At 38.4% G+C, this 16,951-nt stretch overlaps 2 protein-coding genes across 7 annotated transcripts in view; one reads left to right on the plus strand and one right to left on the minus strand.

Annotated features, from left to right (window-relative positions):
* Positions 1 to 1,980: 1,980 nt before the first annotated feature.
* Positions 1,981 to 8,388, minus strand: LOC110449985. Its single transcript, XM_021497177.1, has 2 exons — positions 8,233 to 8,388; positions 1,981 to 5,518 (listed from the first exon to the last, which is right to left on the minus strand). The coding sequence occupies exon 2, from the start codon at positions 5,249 to 5,251 to the stop codon at positions 3,272 to 3,274; it is 1,980 nt and encodes a 659-aa protein (XP_021352852.1). The 5' UTR covers positions 5,252 to 5,518; positions 8,233 to 8,388; the 3' UTR covers positions 1,981 to 3,271.
* Positions 8,389 to 14,079: 5,691 nt separating this feature from the next.
* Positions 14,080 to 16,951, plus strand: part of LOC110449986 (sodium/myo-inositol cotransporter-like) — a 27,965-nt gene continuing 25,093 nt past the window's right edge. Inside the window, exon 1 of one of the 6 annotated variants that reach the window (XM_021497180.1) lies at positions 14,080 to 14,168. The gene's annotated coding sequence lies outside the window, so the exon portion shown is untranslated. Of the gene's footprint in view, positions 14,184 to 14,256; positions 14,388 to 16,951 lie in introns of those variants that run through there. The other 5 variants (XM_021497183.1, XM_021497181.1, XM_021497179.1 and 2 more) reach the window with 5 other exon arrangements.

Below are 16,951 nucleotides of genomic sequence, written 5' to 3' on the forward strand. Positions count from 1 at the left end.
GGCGACAAAGCGAAAAGACGAAATGTCATATATCAGCCACCATACAAAACAGTTACCGCGTAAAGAAAATGCGCGTACGGTTCGTTTCAGCAGCCAGGTTTTTGCATTGCGATTAAACTCGCATGTCGGTCCACAGGCGGTCCATGTCGCTACCGTTTTTTACTCGCCGGTGATTAATACAACGATGCAACGCTGATATGAGTGATATTTCCAAGCGCTTCATGCACGTGGTGGTCGGGATAAGTAATCGGCCGTCTGCTAGGCCGGTACCGTCAAACGAACAAGTACAAATTAGTTGTATAAAAAACCGGGCAGTGAAACACCAGGACACAATCAAAATCGAGTAGATTCAGAGAAATATATTCTCTGGTGTCAGCATATCCGAATAGGTAGGTTCTATGATATTGATCGTCCTTGTTTTTTGTTCCTCCCTCTCCCGCTTTTTGGAGGATTATTTTTGTCTTTTGCAGAATCGTGTTAACATCCTTCTTCTAGACTCAACTCTTTAATTATTTACCATTTCACTTGATGCTTTAGCATTTATTCATTTAGCGGGTATGTAAACTTCGGTACACGGGTGATAGAATGCAGCCTGATTCAGAATAACAAAAATGGAAAAGTAATGACTACATGTATATTGGAAACTATATTGCCATTCCAGGTGGTGCCCATACATCATTAGCAAAACTAATGAATAAAGATATCCTTTCAATTTAAGACGTTTCTCTTACACGAATGTCGTATGAAGTGAAGTACTTTTTTCAGGCTAAGGAGTTGGTATATCAAATACTTTTACGAACATTAACAATAGAAAAACATCAAAAACGTATTGTACAGAAAAAATCAAAATAAGATGACACTTAAACCCGAATATACAGTACGGAAAATACTCGTGTTTTTTGCTTGAAATAATATACATTTGTGCTGTCTACTTTCAGAATCGCTCACCACCATACTAGATCTAGGATCCGGAGGAGGGAATGTATCGAGGGCATTAAGCAGGCGATTCCCTGAGGTAAATACATACGGTATTGACTACAATGAGATGGCAATAGCAAACGCCATTTCGACATCTAAAACCCAAGGCATCAAAAACGTGAAGTTTCTAACGCCAAACGCTACATCGCTGCCCGTTGAATGGACACATACGTTTGACTGGGTGATTATGTATGACGTTCTTCACGATCTGCCTGATCCCGCCAGTATTATGAAAGAGGTTTATCGTGTCTTGAAGGACGACGGTGTTGCTTCTATTAATGATCCCGGCTTACACAGTAACCATAGAGACAACGTGGGAGATACGAACGTGGCAGGACCAGGGTACGCCATCAGCTCCGTGATTTTCCTCCCTTATAGTTTGTGAGTAGATGTTCCTCCTGGTCACGGCATTGGATGGGGATCTGAAAACAAGGATACCCTTTTGACTAGTTCAGGCTTCCGTGTGAAAGACAAACGAAATATTGGAAGTCATATGTCATTGAACTTCACATGCGTCAAGGCACGAAAGAAGAACTACATAATCTGATATAAATTGCCGTTTGCACGCCCGTTATCTCAACAAAAACACAAAAGTTTAGTTTGATTTTTTTATGTACAATCACTTTCAATTTAATAACCATTTTTTCTGTATATCTAATTTCTGTTTTGTGTATGATTGATTTTATTTTTTTAGTTAAACACAGATATGGTAGTTTGTTAAAATTATGTTGTAATATCGGTTATGGACAATTTTAAATAAAAGGGTTACACAGACAGATCGATCGATCAATCACCCTTCATCAGACAACATCATGGATCAGCAATTATCATCATTCTTAATGTATCATCATATTACACAATTACAAAACATAAGATCATCATCATCATCATCAATTTCATTATCCTAACATGATAGCACATCATTATCATCAGTTATCGCTCTTCATTTATTATCATCATCATATCATTACACATCATCATCATCATCATCATCATCATCATCATTACACATCATCATCATCATCATCATCATCCAATCAATCGATCAATCATTCCTCATCAGTCAACATCATGTAGCCCTAATTATCATCAATCATTAATTCATCATCATTATCATTATCCTCATATGATTACACATCATTATCACGATTACTTATCCTCATAATTGATCACTCAATAAGTCATTCTTCATCAGCCGTTCATTCAGGTATGATGAATTGATTTCATATAAAATATAAATACATGCATTTTTTTTCAGTTGCATCAGAACATTTGACACTTGTGTAGTTTTACATTAACACATTACCTTTCTACCCCACACCCACCCACATACACAATCTTACATACACAAACACAAACAAGCAAGGATTCGAAGAAATGCAAAAAATTAAAAGCTACTAAAAACAGAGAGAGAGAGAGAGAGAGAGAGAGAGAGAGAGAGAGAGATTGTAAAATTACGTACATCTCTACTTTATCGCTTTACACTAGTGACTTTATCATCACGTTTACAATGATTGACAACATTGAATAGGTGTTGGCGATTGTCTTCGACTTTAATTGAATTTTAACAATGCATTCTGTCCTAAATGGAACGCTATTTGTATTCCATAGGTCTTTAACTGTGTGCCTTCGTCACGCCGTAACAGGAAACGAAACGTAAAATGACTTTTTTAAGAACAGATGAAGTCAATTGTGTCATATGTTTACATTCCTAAAATAATATCCAGAAATCCTGGGGCTGTAGGAAAGAGCCACAGTGACTTTGTTTGCGTTAAAAATCTTATTCATTTTACAACGATTATGAAACAAGTTATCTCAAATTATATTAATCACTCTTGTTGGCCTGCATCTAAGACGCGTAGTGGTTTTCATGCGGGTGGAAACCGCAGTACCAGGAGAAAACCCGCGTTTATTTGCGTTTCGGATTATGAGAAAGAAAAAAAAGGTCTATGTCCATTTTCTCAATCCAATGCTCAAGGTTACAGTTATTTTTGAAAAATAACTCCCTCGAATGGATCTATATGGATTTAAATCTTCTCTCTGTAATACAACAAGGTAAGTCTCCTCAATAGATAGAAACAAAAGGTTCAATACATCAAATTTATAAAGCGCTGTCAAAATTTTTAAGGACTCGCTTTCGACGAATTTTATTTATTTTTACAATGTTCTTTTAATTATTACAATTATATTTGATAAACGGACGAATGTTCCAACTATGAAATGTGTATGTTCCCTTAGTTCGTGAAAATATAATTAGCGCAAACATTTTGAGCAAAAAAATGATGACGTAAAGTTACTCTTTCACCGCCTCAACTGCCATCACTTGTGTTCTATATTTTACAATCGTCACGTGACCTTTTTGGAAGCCAATCCACAGATTGCCCTCCGTATCCAAGGCAACGGACATCGGTTGTTCGCCGTCCGTCGGATCTCTATATAGAGTTTTTACGTATCGACAGTTTTTGTCCAATAGCTGAACGCTATTTGAGACTGTTTCTACGGTAACTACATTATCTCCTGAATCAAAAATCATGTCGTCAAATATCACGTGACTTTGAGGTTTAAGTTCACTAGGTATGGAGTAGCGCTCGTTAGACCGAAACAGGAAGTTGAAATTTTTGTCTAGAAATATCACGTGATCATCACCAGGTTTGTCATTCACAAAGTTGCACACGGCAATGTTAGAATTGTTTTTACTCACGCGGACGCGTCCTGGCTTACAAAACAAGCGTTTTTCATCAGGCCCAAATTCAAGCGTTTTCAAGACGGTGCCGTCACGACTGTACATGCGTAGTTGTCTTTGGCTTTGTGGCTCAATTTTGTAGTCCCAATCATCCGCCAAAGTGATCAATACATTGTCGTCAGCGGTTGGCTGAATTGCAACTGGGTGTAAAGGTTCGGTTTTGAATTGTAAGGTCATGACCCCGTTGGCCTGGATACTGTAAACACAACAGTCGTCCATGTGAGTTAACAGAACCTCACCAGATGAAAGCGTACAGAAGTCCCCGATTTTACCTCGAAGCTGAATCGACCTCTGTTTGTCACCATCTTTGTTGACGAGAATAAGTTTGTTTCCGTCACAGAACATCCAAGCGTTTTCCCCAGAAACGCAAGAAATTGTATCAATAAATTCATCGCAAACGTTGAATGTATGAAGCTGTTTGGGTTTTTCTAATAACTTGTAAACACTGCGCAAATATTTTGTGACTTCCTCGGGATGACTAAGGGGGCGATCACCCTCAATATTCCCCGGCATAAGTGTTCCTCTTTCCTTGGTTGTCTCCCCTTTGCCGCCATCTTGTGTCGAGTCACCCGATAATTTATTTATTTCTGCATCAGTCTTGTCATAGGAATTGTTCTCCCCAGCATCAGTTGCGCCATTTTTGTCACCGTTGTTGCCATTATTTGAATTAGAACTTCCGCCATCGATCTCACTTCCGGTAGCGACACCGTTTCCGCTCTCCTTATTATTTCCTGATGATCCCGCTTCTCCAGCTCCTGGCTCTTCATCCTGTTTACCGTCCGGAACAAAAACGACACCGGATGTATCGTTATTTCCAGTCTGCGCGTTTATATCGTTCGACTTTGCATCTTCATTATTTTTAACGTCACTTCCGGCTTCCATCTCTTCATGTTTCTGTGGGAAAACTGCTTTCCCTGTCGATACGAGAAACGTTTTATAATCGGGCGTCTTTATCTGTTTTGTACCTGTTTCATCGCTGATATTTAGCTCGTTCAGCTTTTTGTCGTTGCTCGGCGATGACAAATCATCGTCCTTAGTTGTTTTGCGTGATGATTTTCCAACTCGTTTTTTCACTTCCGTTGAATCCTCGCCGTCATCGCGCCTGGGAAGACCCTGCAAACTTGTCGGTCTCGTGGTCTTTTTGGCTTGTGACGGTGTCGAGGAAGGTGGGGCCATGTGGTACGTCCCGGTCCCCTTGTTCGTCATAAATGCTGTGTTTTTACTTGTCACGGTGACAGCAAAGTTTTGTTGTGACGTAATAGCGGTTTGCCGTGACGATACCTGCCTATTTTGAACGGAAGTGCTATCCCTACTCGTCCTCGCAGACTCCCAGCGTGTCCTCCTATCCTCCTTCACGATGACAGAGTTAGTCATCTTTTTAGCTGTCAACTTCCGTTTTGCTGCAGCGGCAGCGATTTTCTCCTCTTTTTCTTCCTTTTGACGTTGAAGAAGTGCGTCATGCTCTTTCTTCGCCTGCTCAAACTCGTCCATTTTCGCGCCAACAATTTGAATATTGTCCAGAAAAGACATTTTGACTCGATTACTCGATTAAGCTTTTAAACAAACCACTGTACTGTCATGCGCAGAAGAAAGAGGAAGTTTTCCTTACTGAAATAGATGGATCCGAGTTTGTTTGAAGGAGAGCTTCAGAACACGGATGGTTGTGAGACCACAGCTGCATTCCATATGTCGCTGTCAACTACAGTGCACTGTACACGTTTAGCAGAGCAACAGACAGGACACAATCTCTCGGACTCCATAATGATAACAGTTTCCCAGAAACGTTTGCTGTTCCACCTGAAAATGGATAAAATATATACTTGGTTACAGGATTGGAAATAGTGACTATAGCGGCTATTCGTACTATCACGATAGTATTGCAATAGTTTTTGACGCCATGATTCTTATTACGGGGGGTTTATAATTGCGCATGTATGCGAAGTGATTGCGCGTGAATTGGCTAGGCTTTACGGTATTCTAATTTCTCTTGCGGGAAGCACATTTTTTTTTGTATTTCTGTTTTAGAGTGGGCTAGCAGGGTTGTGATAGATTAATGCTGGATAACGCACATGGGAGGATCAAAACTGACTAAATAGCAATCAAATGTAATTAAATATAATTGATAGAGATCAAAAGAACATGTATGGGGATAGGAAACGGTTCAAAATACGTAAAACGCTCATTTGGGTAGTACAATGTATATACAAGTTAATACAAAGGCACAAAACAATTTGTAGATACATATTTTAGTCCTTATTTTGTGAAAAGTATCTATCAGTCAATCAAACACCATTATATTTATTTTTCTTTAGGTATTAAACCACAGGGTATTTTCGCTCCCATTTCTCATAAAGTTTTTTTTGAAGAATACATTTAGCAAGATACGCATGACAACTAAATGATTGACAGCATGGCAATTAAATGATTGACAGCATGGCAATTAAATGATTGACAGCAATTCATGGGAGGTCTTGATCAATAAATAGATTGGATTTGAAACAGGATGTATTTGTGCTATTTTTAGAGCGTCGGAGAAGGAAAAAAGGATGTAATATTTTAAGCTATAGAGTCCACATTTCTACTCTATACGGACATAAAATGTAATGTTCCTGTCAAAAGTATGACAGTTCTTCTATGCTCATACAACCATCTCAAGTTTAACAGTAAGTGTGATAGTTATACGAGTCCCCAACACGACCCCCACCAGTCGTTAATAGTTCTAACGGAAGTGTCAATGCTGTTCATAATGGCATAATACACCTACATATCAAATTTGATCAAAATCTGTCAACATCTAAATTTCGACCAATCAAATGTCGCGGTGGCCATCTTGGATTAGCAACTGCACCCGCCCAAGATACTCATGCGAAGTTCCAGTGGAATCCGATTTTAAGTGAGAAAACGGAAGAAGAAGAAGAAGAAGAAGAAGAAGAAGAAGAAGAAGAAGAAGAAGAAGAAGAAGAAGAAGAAAAGAGTCAAAATTCGTTTTAATGAAAAAAAGAAAATAAATGGTACGCGTAACTCAATTTTAGAGCACTTTACAAATTGATTAGTCATAAATACAGAGGAAATCTCCCGACAATGTTTTCTAATATACATGTATATATAAGTCAATAAAAAATATCATTACGAATAATAGTAGCAGTAGTAATAAATAAACGTGAAACAACAGTTTTAACGTGTAGAAGGTACATTCACGGGTACCCATATAAACTTACCTATAGGTGGAATCAAAGGAGAAAAAATGAACATTTCATACAATACAGCTGTTTTCATATAACAATGCATGCATGATATACTTTTTTTAATGAAACGGTTTTATGTTTTAAATCCAAATATCAAATACCAGACATTAACGGGAATGTCAGTCTTAGGTGGTGGCTATTCCGGTGTAATAGACCCAACCCCCACCCCCATCCCCCATCCTTCGCCATCACGATCCCCTCCCCTTCTCTGCCTCCCCTACCTCGGGGTCGGGACTAGCCCCCACGTCCTGACGCAACCACGACCCGCTTCCCTTCTCTGCCTCCCCTACCTCGGGGTTCGGACAGCCTCTCATGACTCCACAACTCCACAACTCCCCTTCTCTACCTCCCCTTCCTCGGGGTCTGGACAGCCCCTTTGACTCCACGCCCCGAGCATCCACACCCCCGTGTCCACGCGCCCATGCGCCTCTTCTCTTCCTCCCCTTCCTCTGGGTTTGGACAGTCCCTGTGCCCCAACGCCTCCACGCCTTTATGTTCCCTTTCCCTTCTCTACCTCCCCTTACTCGGGGTCTGGGTTATGCCCCCACGCCCCCACGCCCAAACGACTCGACACCCAAAAGACCCCCACCCCTTCTTTATCCCCACCCCTTCTGTATCCCCTCCCCTTCTTTATCCCCACCCCTTCTTTATCCCTTCCCCTTCTTTATCCCCAACCCTTCTTTATCCCCACCCCTTCTTTATTCCCTCCCCTTCTTTATCCCCACCCCTTCTTTATCCCTTCCCCTTCTTTATCCCCAACCCTTCTTTATCCCCACCCCCTCTTTTTCCCCTCCCCTTCTTTATCCCCACCCCCTCTTTATCCCCACCCCTTCTTTTTCCCCTCCCCTTCTTTATCCCCACCCCTTCTTTTTCCCCTCCCCTTCTTTATCCCCACCCCTTCTTTATCCCCACCCCTTCCTCTGGGTTGGGACTGTTGAAGAGTTTTACAAGCAGCAGTTTATACACAATGTATATATTCCATAGCTTTAAAAGTTCTAAAAACCAGATAGCTATTATGACGATTACAAAATTATTTACAAGTCGTAATGGTCAGCTTTGCCCCTTAGCTGGAATTTGTCCTTGATGTCGCGTAATCGCCTTAAAGTGCCTTACTCAGACACACCTGCATTTTACCTGTATTTATATATACTTATTACAGGTACAAATCTACATAAATACTAACCTGTCGGACTTACCTGACGATAAGTAAATATTGTACTTCAAATCCAAATCTAAAACAACAAACACACGTACAGTAATACTTACCTTTACTGGAACACCAAGGTCCGCAAACGCCAACATGGCCGTCGCCTCTTAAATATTGTTTACGACCGGTAAATCAAAACCCGTACGAAACATTTTTAAATAAAAAGATCCAACCTACCTGGTACGTAGGTATAGCGAGGTATCAAAGTGTGTCAATTACAGTCTGGGCTATAATTATCGACTTCAGATCGCCTCTCCGGAGGCTCGGCGGGTTTAAATGTCAAACGGGGTATCGATGAGAGAGATCTGTTATAAACAAGGGAAATAATCATTTTTTTTTTATTAATAATGACGTATAGTAGTGTTTCGTTAATCCGGGGTTTTGGTTCCAAGGCGAAACTAATCAAGAAAATTAATTTTCCGGATAAACGAAACTGAAATTAAATCTTGCCTAAATTAGTTAACACAGCCCGGTATCGCGAATTCCAATTAACGACTTTCTGTTGTCCGGTTTAAGTATTTTTTTCTTTTGTCTTTTGGGTAATATTTCTCAAAACCAATGCTGTGAACGTATTTTGTTAAAAATAATACAAAATATTTTGACGTCATGGACATTTGCCCTTTTTCAGCAACTTTAGTTTCAAAAATGTACAGCTGTTGAAAGCTGTCTTCGCAAGAATCTATTAATTAATGTGTCATTTCAAAATTGTATTACATATATCAAATTTAAATCTTTGATATGTTTAGGTAAATTACTTTGATTCAAATCCTTTATCGAGAAAAATAACGAAAGAAGATTGTTTTCTTTTCTGATATACTACATATGTACAGTAACTCCTTATTGACTTGAAAACCCGGATTATAATTAATAAATTTAAACTATTAGCGCCAACGATCGCTACGAATTATAAAACAGTTTAGATTTATTAAAATACTTGTTCAGCAAATCTGTCAATAGGACTTTAAAACGACCACGGTACGAACGTGGACCTCCCCCCGACAGACCCCCGACCACGGTCTGTAAAGGTATTGGTGGGGTTTAATGAACCCTGAGGCAATATATATACATGTTTTGTGTAAATATCTGCCGCGCTGTCGGTATGTACCCGCTAACATATAATATATATACGTGTGTATTTGTACAGCTTATATATCTTCATCGTATCAGTCTGTCTCGATAGGGCTGTGTGCCAGGTGTTTACTCGGAACACCTCGCAAGGACAAACGAGGCGTTCCGATCACTAATTGTCACACAATACCAGATCAGTATCGATATAGCGTAACAATTCTACCTAGTCCCCTAACCCCGGATCCACCACTATTTGACGACAACAGCAAAATATTAATATCATGCCCCTCGTTTGTCACTATTTATAGTCAAATTCCTACATGTATCGTTTATATACGGTAAAACCTCGACATAATGTCCTTCGTTTATATACAGTAAAACCTCGATATAATTTCCCTCGTTTATATACAGTACAAATTCCATATAATGTCCCTCGTTTATATACAGTAAAACCTTGATATAATGTCCCTCGTTTATATACAGTAAAACCTCCATATAATGTCCCTCGTTTATATACAGTAAAACCTCCATATAATGTCCCTCGTTTATATACGGTAAAACCTCGATATATCGTCCCTAGTTTATATACAGTAAAACCTCGATATATCGTCCCTCGTTTATATACAGTAAAACCTCCATATAATGTCCCTCGTTTATATACAGTAAAACCTCGATATATCGTCCCTCGTTTTTATACAGTAAAACCTCCATATAATGTCCCTCGTTTATATACGGTAAAACCTCGATATAACGTCCCTCGTTTATATACAGTAAAACCTCGATATAACGTCCCTCGTTTATATACGGTAAAACCTCCATATAATGTCCCTCGTTTATATACAGTAAAACCTCGCTATAATGCCCTTCGATTTTAACAGTAAAACATCGATATCATGCCCTTCGTTTATAACTATTATAAGCTTCATATAACACAAACTGTTATTCACTGTAGAGTAATATATCAATACAACGCCTTCGTTTATTATCTAACAGTAAATCATGTCTACTGGTTAGTACAACACAACCAATGACATGTTTATGGGTGACGTTTCGATGACAAGTACGATATGTACTCTGTGACCTTCATCAGAGAAGTGACCGGGTAAGCGTATATATTCTAAGAATTTAAATATGTACGGGTTGGCACGATAAAATCAACATGGATTCGGCAACACTATATTGCGTTAGGGTTAGGGTCCCCTAACCTAACCCTAACGACTATAAATCCGTCTGTACACCTATAGTTGTTATATTCGGTTACGATTTGTTAAATGCCCTGTCGTAGATGTGAGAGAGTTATTTTAACGCATTGGTTATCAAAGTTGCATTCATTGAAATAAATAACGTTACATAGTATCATAAATAAGAAATTTAAAACTGAAGCACAGTTCTAGAGGCACATGTGCATTATTGTGATAAACATGGTTTTTGATTAGTAAGGAAGAAAAGAGAGAAAGGAAAAAGACGCAAAAAGAAAAGGAAAAAAAGACAGGAAGAATAGAGGAGAAAAAAACCAAACAAACGTACACGTACACAAACTAGCACACAAAGGAAAAAACCCACAAGGAAAAGAGAGAAAGAAAGATGATGTATCGTGTACTAAAAATGAATATTACATTTGATCCTGTGAATATCAACAGAGTGATGCGGGGGTTATCTCCCTTGAAACATCATTCTATATGCCTGTTATTCGACTAGAAAAATCATATTTTCTTTTACTACTTTAGACGTTAGATAAGGTAACGTAATACTTTTCTGCTTGTCAGTAAAGTATAATGACGATGTGGATTCATAAGAAAATGATATTTAAGCATTCAGTTGGCATTCATAGACAATATGAATGCCAACTGGACAAAGGCAAATTCAATTAAGCTCGCTAGCTAGTTGGCATTCATAGCCTATATAAATGTCAACTGAAGTTGGTAGGGTTTTATAGTAGTGATGCTTTACGATGGTAAATAAAGCATTTTATCTTTAGTATCTAGCAGTAATTCGCGTCTCTTCATTCTATAAATATCATTTAGATTTACGGATAATGCCTCCAAGTGCTAGAACAAACATTTCCATTTTTTAATTTTTTGTTTGTTGTCTTTTATGGACATTTTGTCTGATGAAGGTGACAGAGTACATATCGTACAGTCATCATAACGTCACGCATACACCCTTCACTGGCTGTGCTATATAAAACTGTATACAATTTTATTGACATGTCTTGTTTGTAAATATAATTAAATGGTGTATGTTTGTTTATCCTGTGTTAGCCCAATGTCTCAAGTCTTCATCAAACACCATTTTAAAGCAGCGTTTACCTTTCTTAATCATAAACAATGTAAACGGTGGCTATTTTTATCATTTCTAGCCGAGAAGCTCGTCAGTCTGAAAATATTTGTTTTCTAACAAATTTAGCTCTAGTCTTTAGGATCCCTGAGTGCACTGTAGTTTTTCGTATACAGTAACCTAACCTTGAATTCGTCATGGATAAAGGAGTAAGACCATAATTGATTTTTACTATTTTTTTCACTGTAACGTTTAATTTCAATAAAACAAACCAAGTATTTGATAGCCATCTGTCCACCTAACCTGGTCAAGGGCAACATTGTGAAAAATATATAAATATTTCAACATAGCAGGTTGTCTTTTTTCTTGAGATAATCGTCTACATGTGTCACCAATGTCAAAAATATACTTCCGGTTCAGAGGAGAGGTAAACACGGGACTCTTCAAACGACATGCTGCACCAAAAATAAATACACAATACATGAACAATTGACACAGAAATTGTGAGATTGTTATCTCAACAATCTCTCAACGCCAAGCCTGTATACAATTACAAAGTTCTAAGTACCAATATTTCAAAGGGACATCAATAAATGGCCCAACAAAGTTAACCGTACAAGTGAAACAGACGTAAAGAGTCAAAGCCCATACATTCTGTCTTGCTGAAAGTTAATCCATACTCTTAACGTCTATAAGCTGTGTCTCCGCCTCCCTGTCAAAACTACCCTTTTAATACCATATCTTTTGTGTTTGAAAATAAGATCTCGCAGATCTTGGCCGATTTTTTATTACTTTAGAAATATTAATAAACACCTACCATCAATAGACGAATTGTCAGTATGACCACGTGGGGATTATCAAGCTGTTGACCACTGCAACGGGGATACTATTTTCTTTAAGAAGATGAGGTGGCGCAGTGGTAGAAGCTGCGGATATTCTAGACTGGGTGATTTGGGTGTCGTGTGGGTGGTGAGTTCGAGACCAAGACAGGACAGGGCACATGTCATAAACCTGTCTTCCTTGTTTTATGTTTCTATGTCATTTGTTCAATCGATAAACACAATGTATCATATACAATAGTGTATTTAAATCTGACGGTTTGAAATATGAACTATCTCCCGTAAATGTTCACTGTCTCATGTATAGTCAAACGTAAAATGTAAACACAAACCAAAGTGTCCAGACAAGCCTGGTCTCCACAGTACACGCAAACAAAAGTGTCTGGTCTAACAAGGTTTCATTATAAAAGTGTCCACACTGACAAGGTTTGATTATAAAAGTGTCTGGTCTAACAAGGTTCCATTATAAAAGTGGTCCGACTAACAAGGGTTGATTATAAAAGTGTCCACACTAACAAGGTTCCATTATAAAAGTGTCCACACTAACAAGGTTTCATTATAAAAGTGTCCATACTAATAAGGTTTCATTATAAAAGTGTCCACACTAATAAGGTTTCATTATAAAAGTGTCCACACTAACAAGGTTTCATTATAAAAGTGTCCCGACTAACAAGGTTTCATTATAAAAGTGTCCACACTACCAAGGTTTCATTATAAAAGTGTCCACACTAACAAGGTTTCATTATAAAAGTGTCCACACTAACAAGGTTCCATTATAAAAGTGTCCACACTGACAAGGTTTTATTATAAAAGTGTCCACGCTAACAAGGTTTCATTATAAAAGTGTCCACACTGACAAGGTTCCATTATAAAAGTGTCCACACTAACAAGGTTTGATTATAAAAGTGTCTGGTCTAACAAGGTTTCATTATAAAAGTGTCCACACTGACAAGGTTCCATTATAAAAGTGTCCACACTAACAAGGTTTGATTATAAAAGTGTCCCGACTAACAAGGTTTCATTAAAAAAGTGTCCACACTAACAAGGTTTCATTATAAAAGTGTCCACACTAACAAGGTTCCTTTATAAAAGTGTCCACACTAACAAGGTTTCATTATAAAAGTGTCCACACTAACAAGGTTCCATTATAAAAGTGTCCACACTAACAAGGTTCCATTGCACACACAAATCAGTCCAATTGTCCGAACAGAGATAATGTTGAAGTTTTTTGAATATTGTGTAATAACATAATGATATAGATGGTTGACGTAGAATGCTATAGAAAGACACAATTTATCCCAATTTTCCAGCAAAACGCGATATTTTTATACATTCCCCAGAAATGATAATTAGTTACTTTCTCGGAGAGTAAATCTGTCGACATCCACAGCTTTCCACCTTTCTTGTATCATTCTACCATTGATGTTTTAGTATACCACGGTTTGATCTTAACCCTTCAAACGTCTACTATCACTCTTCACACATCAGACTAGGCCGACACCCATCCCCGTGGGCTCAACTATACACACAATCGAAGGTGTCAGCACCTTCAAAGTACATTCAAAATTTAAACTAACAACGCTTTTTCGTGAAACATTATCGCGCAAAAATCAGAACCACTTACATGCCTACTGAATGATGAATTGATGCGGTCCCGTGTGCCTATGCATTTATCAGAAAAATCTGGATGACTTTTTTTTAATTTCATTTCATCCACTATGTCTTTGACCTTGATATCTACCACGAAACATCTTTAAATGAAAGGGACACCAGGTATATAAACAGGAACAGGTTTACGTACGCTTGTACAGGTAAATATTGATCAGGTAAGAACGGGGAATGCATAAACCTCACCTATTTTTCTAGCTTCCCTACTTCATGTTTGTGTTTAGGCCGTTTATACAAATATAGCACGCTCCAGCTACTCTTAAAGGCTGGACCGGTAGACAACCATACACATACAGGTATGTATGCTTCTGTATGTAGTCACTGTCGTGGTTTACAAGGGAGGATTAAGATACACCGCACAGGTAAGTGAACTCTCATTAAGCATTGGTGTGGAGAATCAGACGTTACAGATAACTATTTGTGTTTTTGAACGTATGTAGCTTAAACAATGGACACCAGTCATGAGTTTGTAAAACGAAAGTTCATCTGAAGTATTCAGTAAATCTGACCTACACCTTGTAACTTTAAAAACTCATACATTATATACAAGTACCTGTACAGGTAATGTATTGTGATATAGCTGTTATTTTACTTTTTTACATAAGGCAGATAGTTCTAGCGTTCTGTGTTGCATCTTCAATGAAGAAGATTTCCACTTTTGTTCAGCATGTTTTCTGTCTTGGAGTCACTGCCCATTTACTATAGAAAAGAGTTGTACGAATATTTATTATAAATTCCCTTTCCACACAATAAATGTGTCCGCCACGAGACTTCAATGGATGGGACCTCTTGATCATAAAGAAGAGCTTATACACTGCAGTACTGGTTACAGAATTTGTTGTATTAATACATTTATGGAATATTACTGGGAATAATTTCAAAATAATTGAACTCCATAAAATTTCGGAATAAAGAGGGAATAACATCGATTTAACACAACTATATAGTTGGGTTTTCCCCCGTCAGTATACAGAAGAAAAGTGATCAGACTCTCTACCTGAAAGTCCCTGCAGGTAGGGCGTAAGAATTGTACCAGCTGCCCCCATTGCATGATCGTAAGAGGCGACTAAATTTAGGATCTTATCTTTTCTCTTCTTTCTAAACAACTTTCTTCTTCCTAATGTCTCCGTTGGCAATGCCTCACTTTTGGCCTTCAGTTGAGCGTTCGGCCCTGTGAGGAAGGCTTTGGGTTCTGTCCCCTGGACGAGACATACCAGAGTCTGTAAAAATGGTAGTTTCTACTACTGCTTAACGCTCAATAATTTAGGAGTGGGACGACTGGTTCGCCCGTTGTCAGTATAATGTGACCGGGTGGGGTGTCCTGCTGGGTGTCTTCGGCAGTATGTTTCAGTGAGGTAGCACTATAAAGTCGGCATCAGTTCCGCGCTATCACAAGGAGACAAACACGAACATATCGCAGCCTCCCAAAACACATACGCATACACAACACGCATGCATCTCGCACACAAGGGGCCGTACTTAAATGACCATAGCTGTTAATAGGACGTTAAACAATACTAAACCAAACCAAACCAAACAAACCAAACTCTACCTTAGCAGGTAAAGTTCAATTTTCGATCCTGACGTGAACAGGAAAACATTCCTTTAAGTTACAATCTGTTCATAAAGTCTCTCTACACTCTCTTTATCTTATTCACCCTTACAGACACATTTGAACACTTCCAACTCAAAGGTTGGAATAGTTCATTTTGATATTTCAGGACAAATGAGTTAATGTTTCCTACCAATATGTTTTTAAAGTCACATATCTATTCCGACTGTTTCAGTTGTCACCTTTTGGCGGTTTTAAATCTAGACGGGTTTCACATTATAAAGCCGTATTCTCTACTCAACGGACGGCGGCCGTCTATTGCATAAATAGTTCTGAAATATTTGTACCAATTTTTCCTGCCGTTAATCTGAAACATTTGCAGGCAATCTCTTATTTTAAGGGACTAAACAAATGAGGGGCCACGTGATTAATGTGTCCCCCCAAGTTATGGTAACCAACCCTCAACCACTGCGTCGCGGTTTGAGGCTCACGTGGGACAATCCTTAATGTCCGCAGGTCGATGGTGTTTATTTCGGTATTCCGGTTTTCCTCCCGCACCAAAAACTACGCCCTCTTTTAATGACCATAGCAGAACATACGCTAACTGATAATGTTCCTTCAAAATTGTTTGCACTTGATTATTCATAGTTATTTAAAAAGGTTAAATTCTTTTTAACATTGATCATTTTTGTAATGAGCCTATCCTTGTCATGCATGTTTCAGTATTTTGGTCAACGTTTATGGGAGTTTGGGGAAATCGCAGGCAGTGGTTGCGAGGCGTTGATCCGTTGATTTTGCAAACATTACGCTACACCAAAAGTTTGTTTCCCTCCGTTTTTTTATTCACCGGAAACTACAATAACGCAACTAATAAGTTTTACAAACAAAGTCGGTCTCTGGTCTACGAGTTCCGGATTAAAAACAAAGACGGATTCCGTACCAGTATTTTCCGGAATTACGTTGTAATAAGTTAGAGCTATCTGTCCAGTATACAAGGGTGCATCGTTAAGCAGTAAGATTATGCTATAATACCCTTCAGTAAAAAGTCACAAACGTGTATCTAGATCTTTGTGTCCCTATTTTAAGGATCCTTGTAGCACTGTCAAACTATAACTAAATGTTGGAGACTGTTTTTTACGGCAGTCTAGTTTTTTGATAATAAGATTCCTTTCTGAAAACAAAACATTACGTTGCGGGACGTTTATGAGAAATAATAAAGATTAAATAATCAAAATATAATCAACAACAGTGTTTTTAATACAGCGGTGCTAGACTGGGATTCGAACCCTGGACTTCATAACTGAGATAGCTGGTCAAAGGAAGTGTATCGAAGCGGAAGTTAACGGGAGGTTACCGTTTAAATGTACGGGGGGG

The sequence above is a fragment of the Mizuhopecten yessoensis genome, unplaced genomic scaffold (assembly GCF_002113885.1).
Source record: "Mizuhopecten yessoensis strain PY_sf001 unplaced genomic scaffold, ASM211388v2 scaffold4865, whole genome shotgun sequence".
In the NCBI taxonomy this organism is placed as follows: Eukaryota; Metazoa; Mollusca; class Bivalvia; order Pectinida; family Pectinidae; genus Mizuhopecten; species Mizuhopecten yessoensis.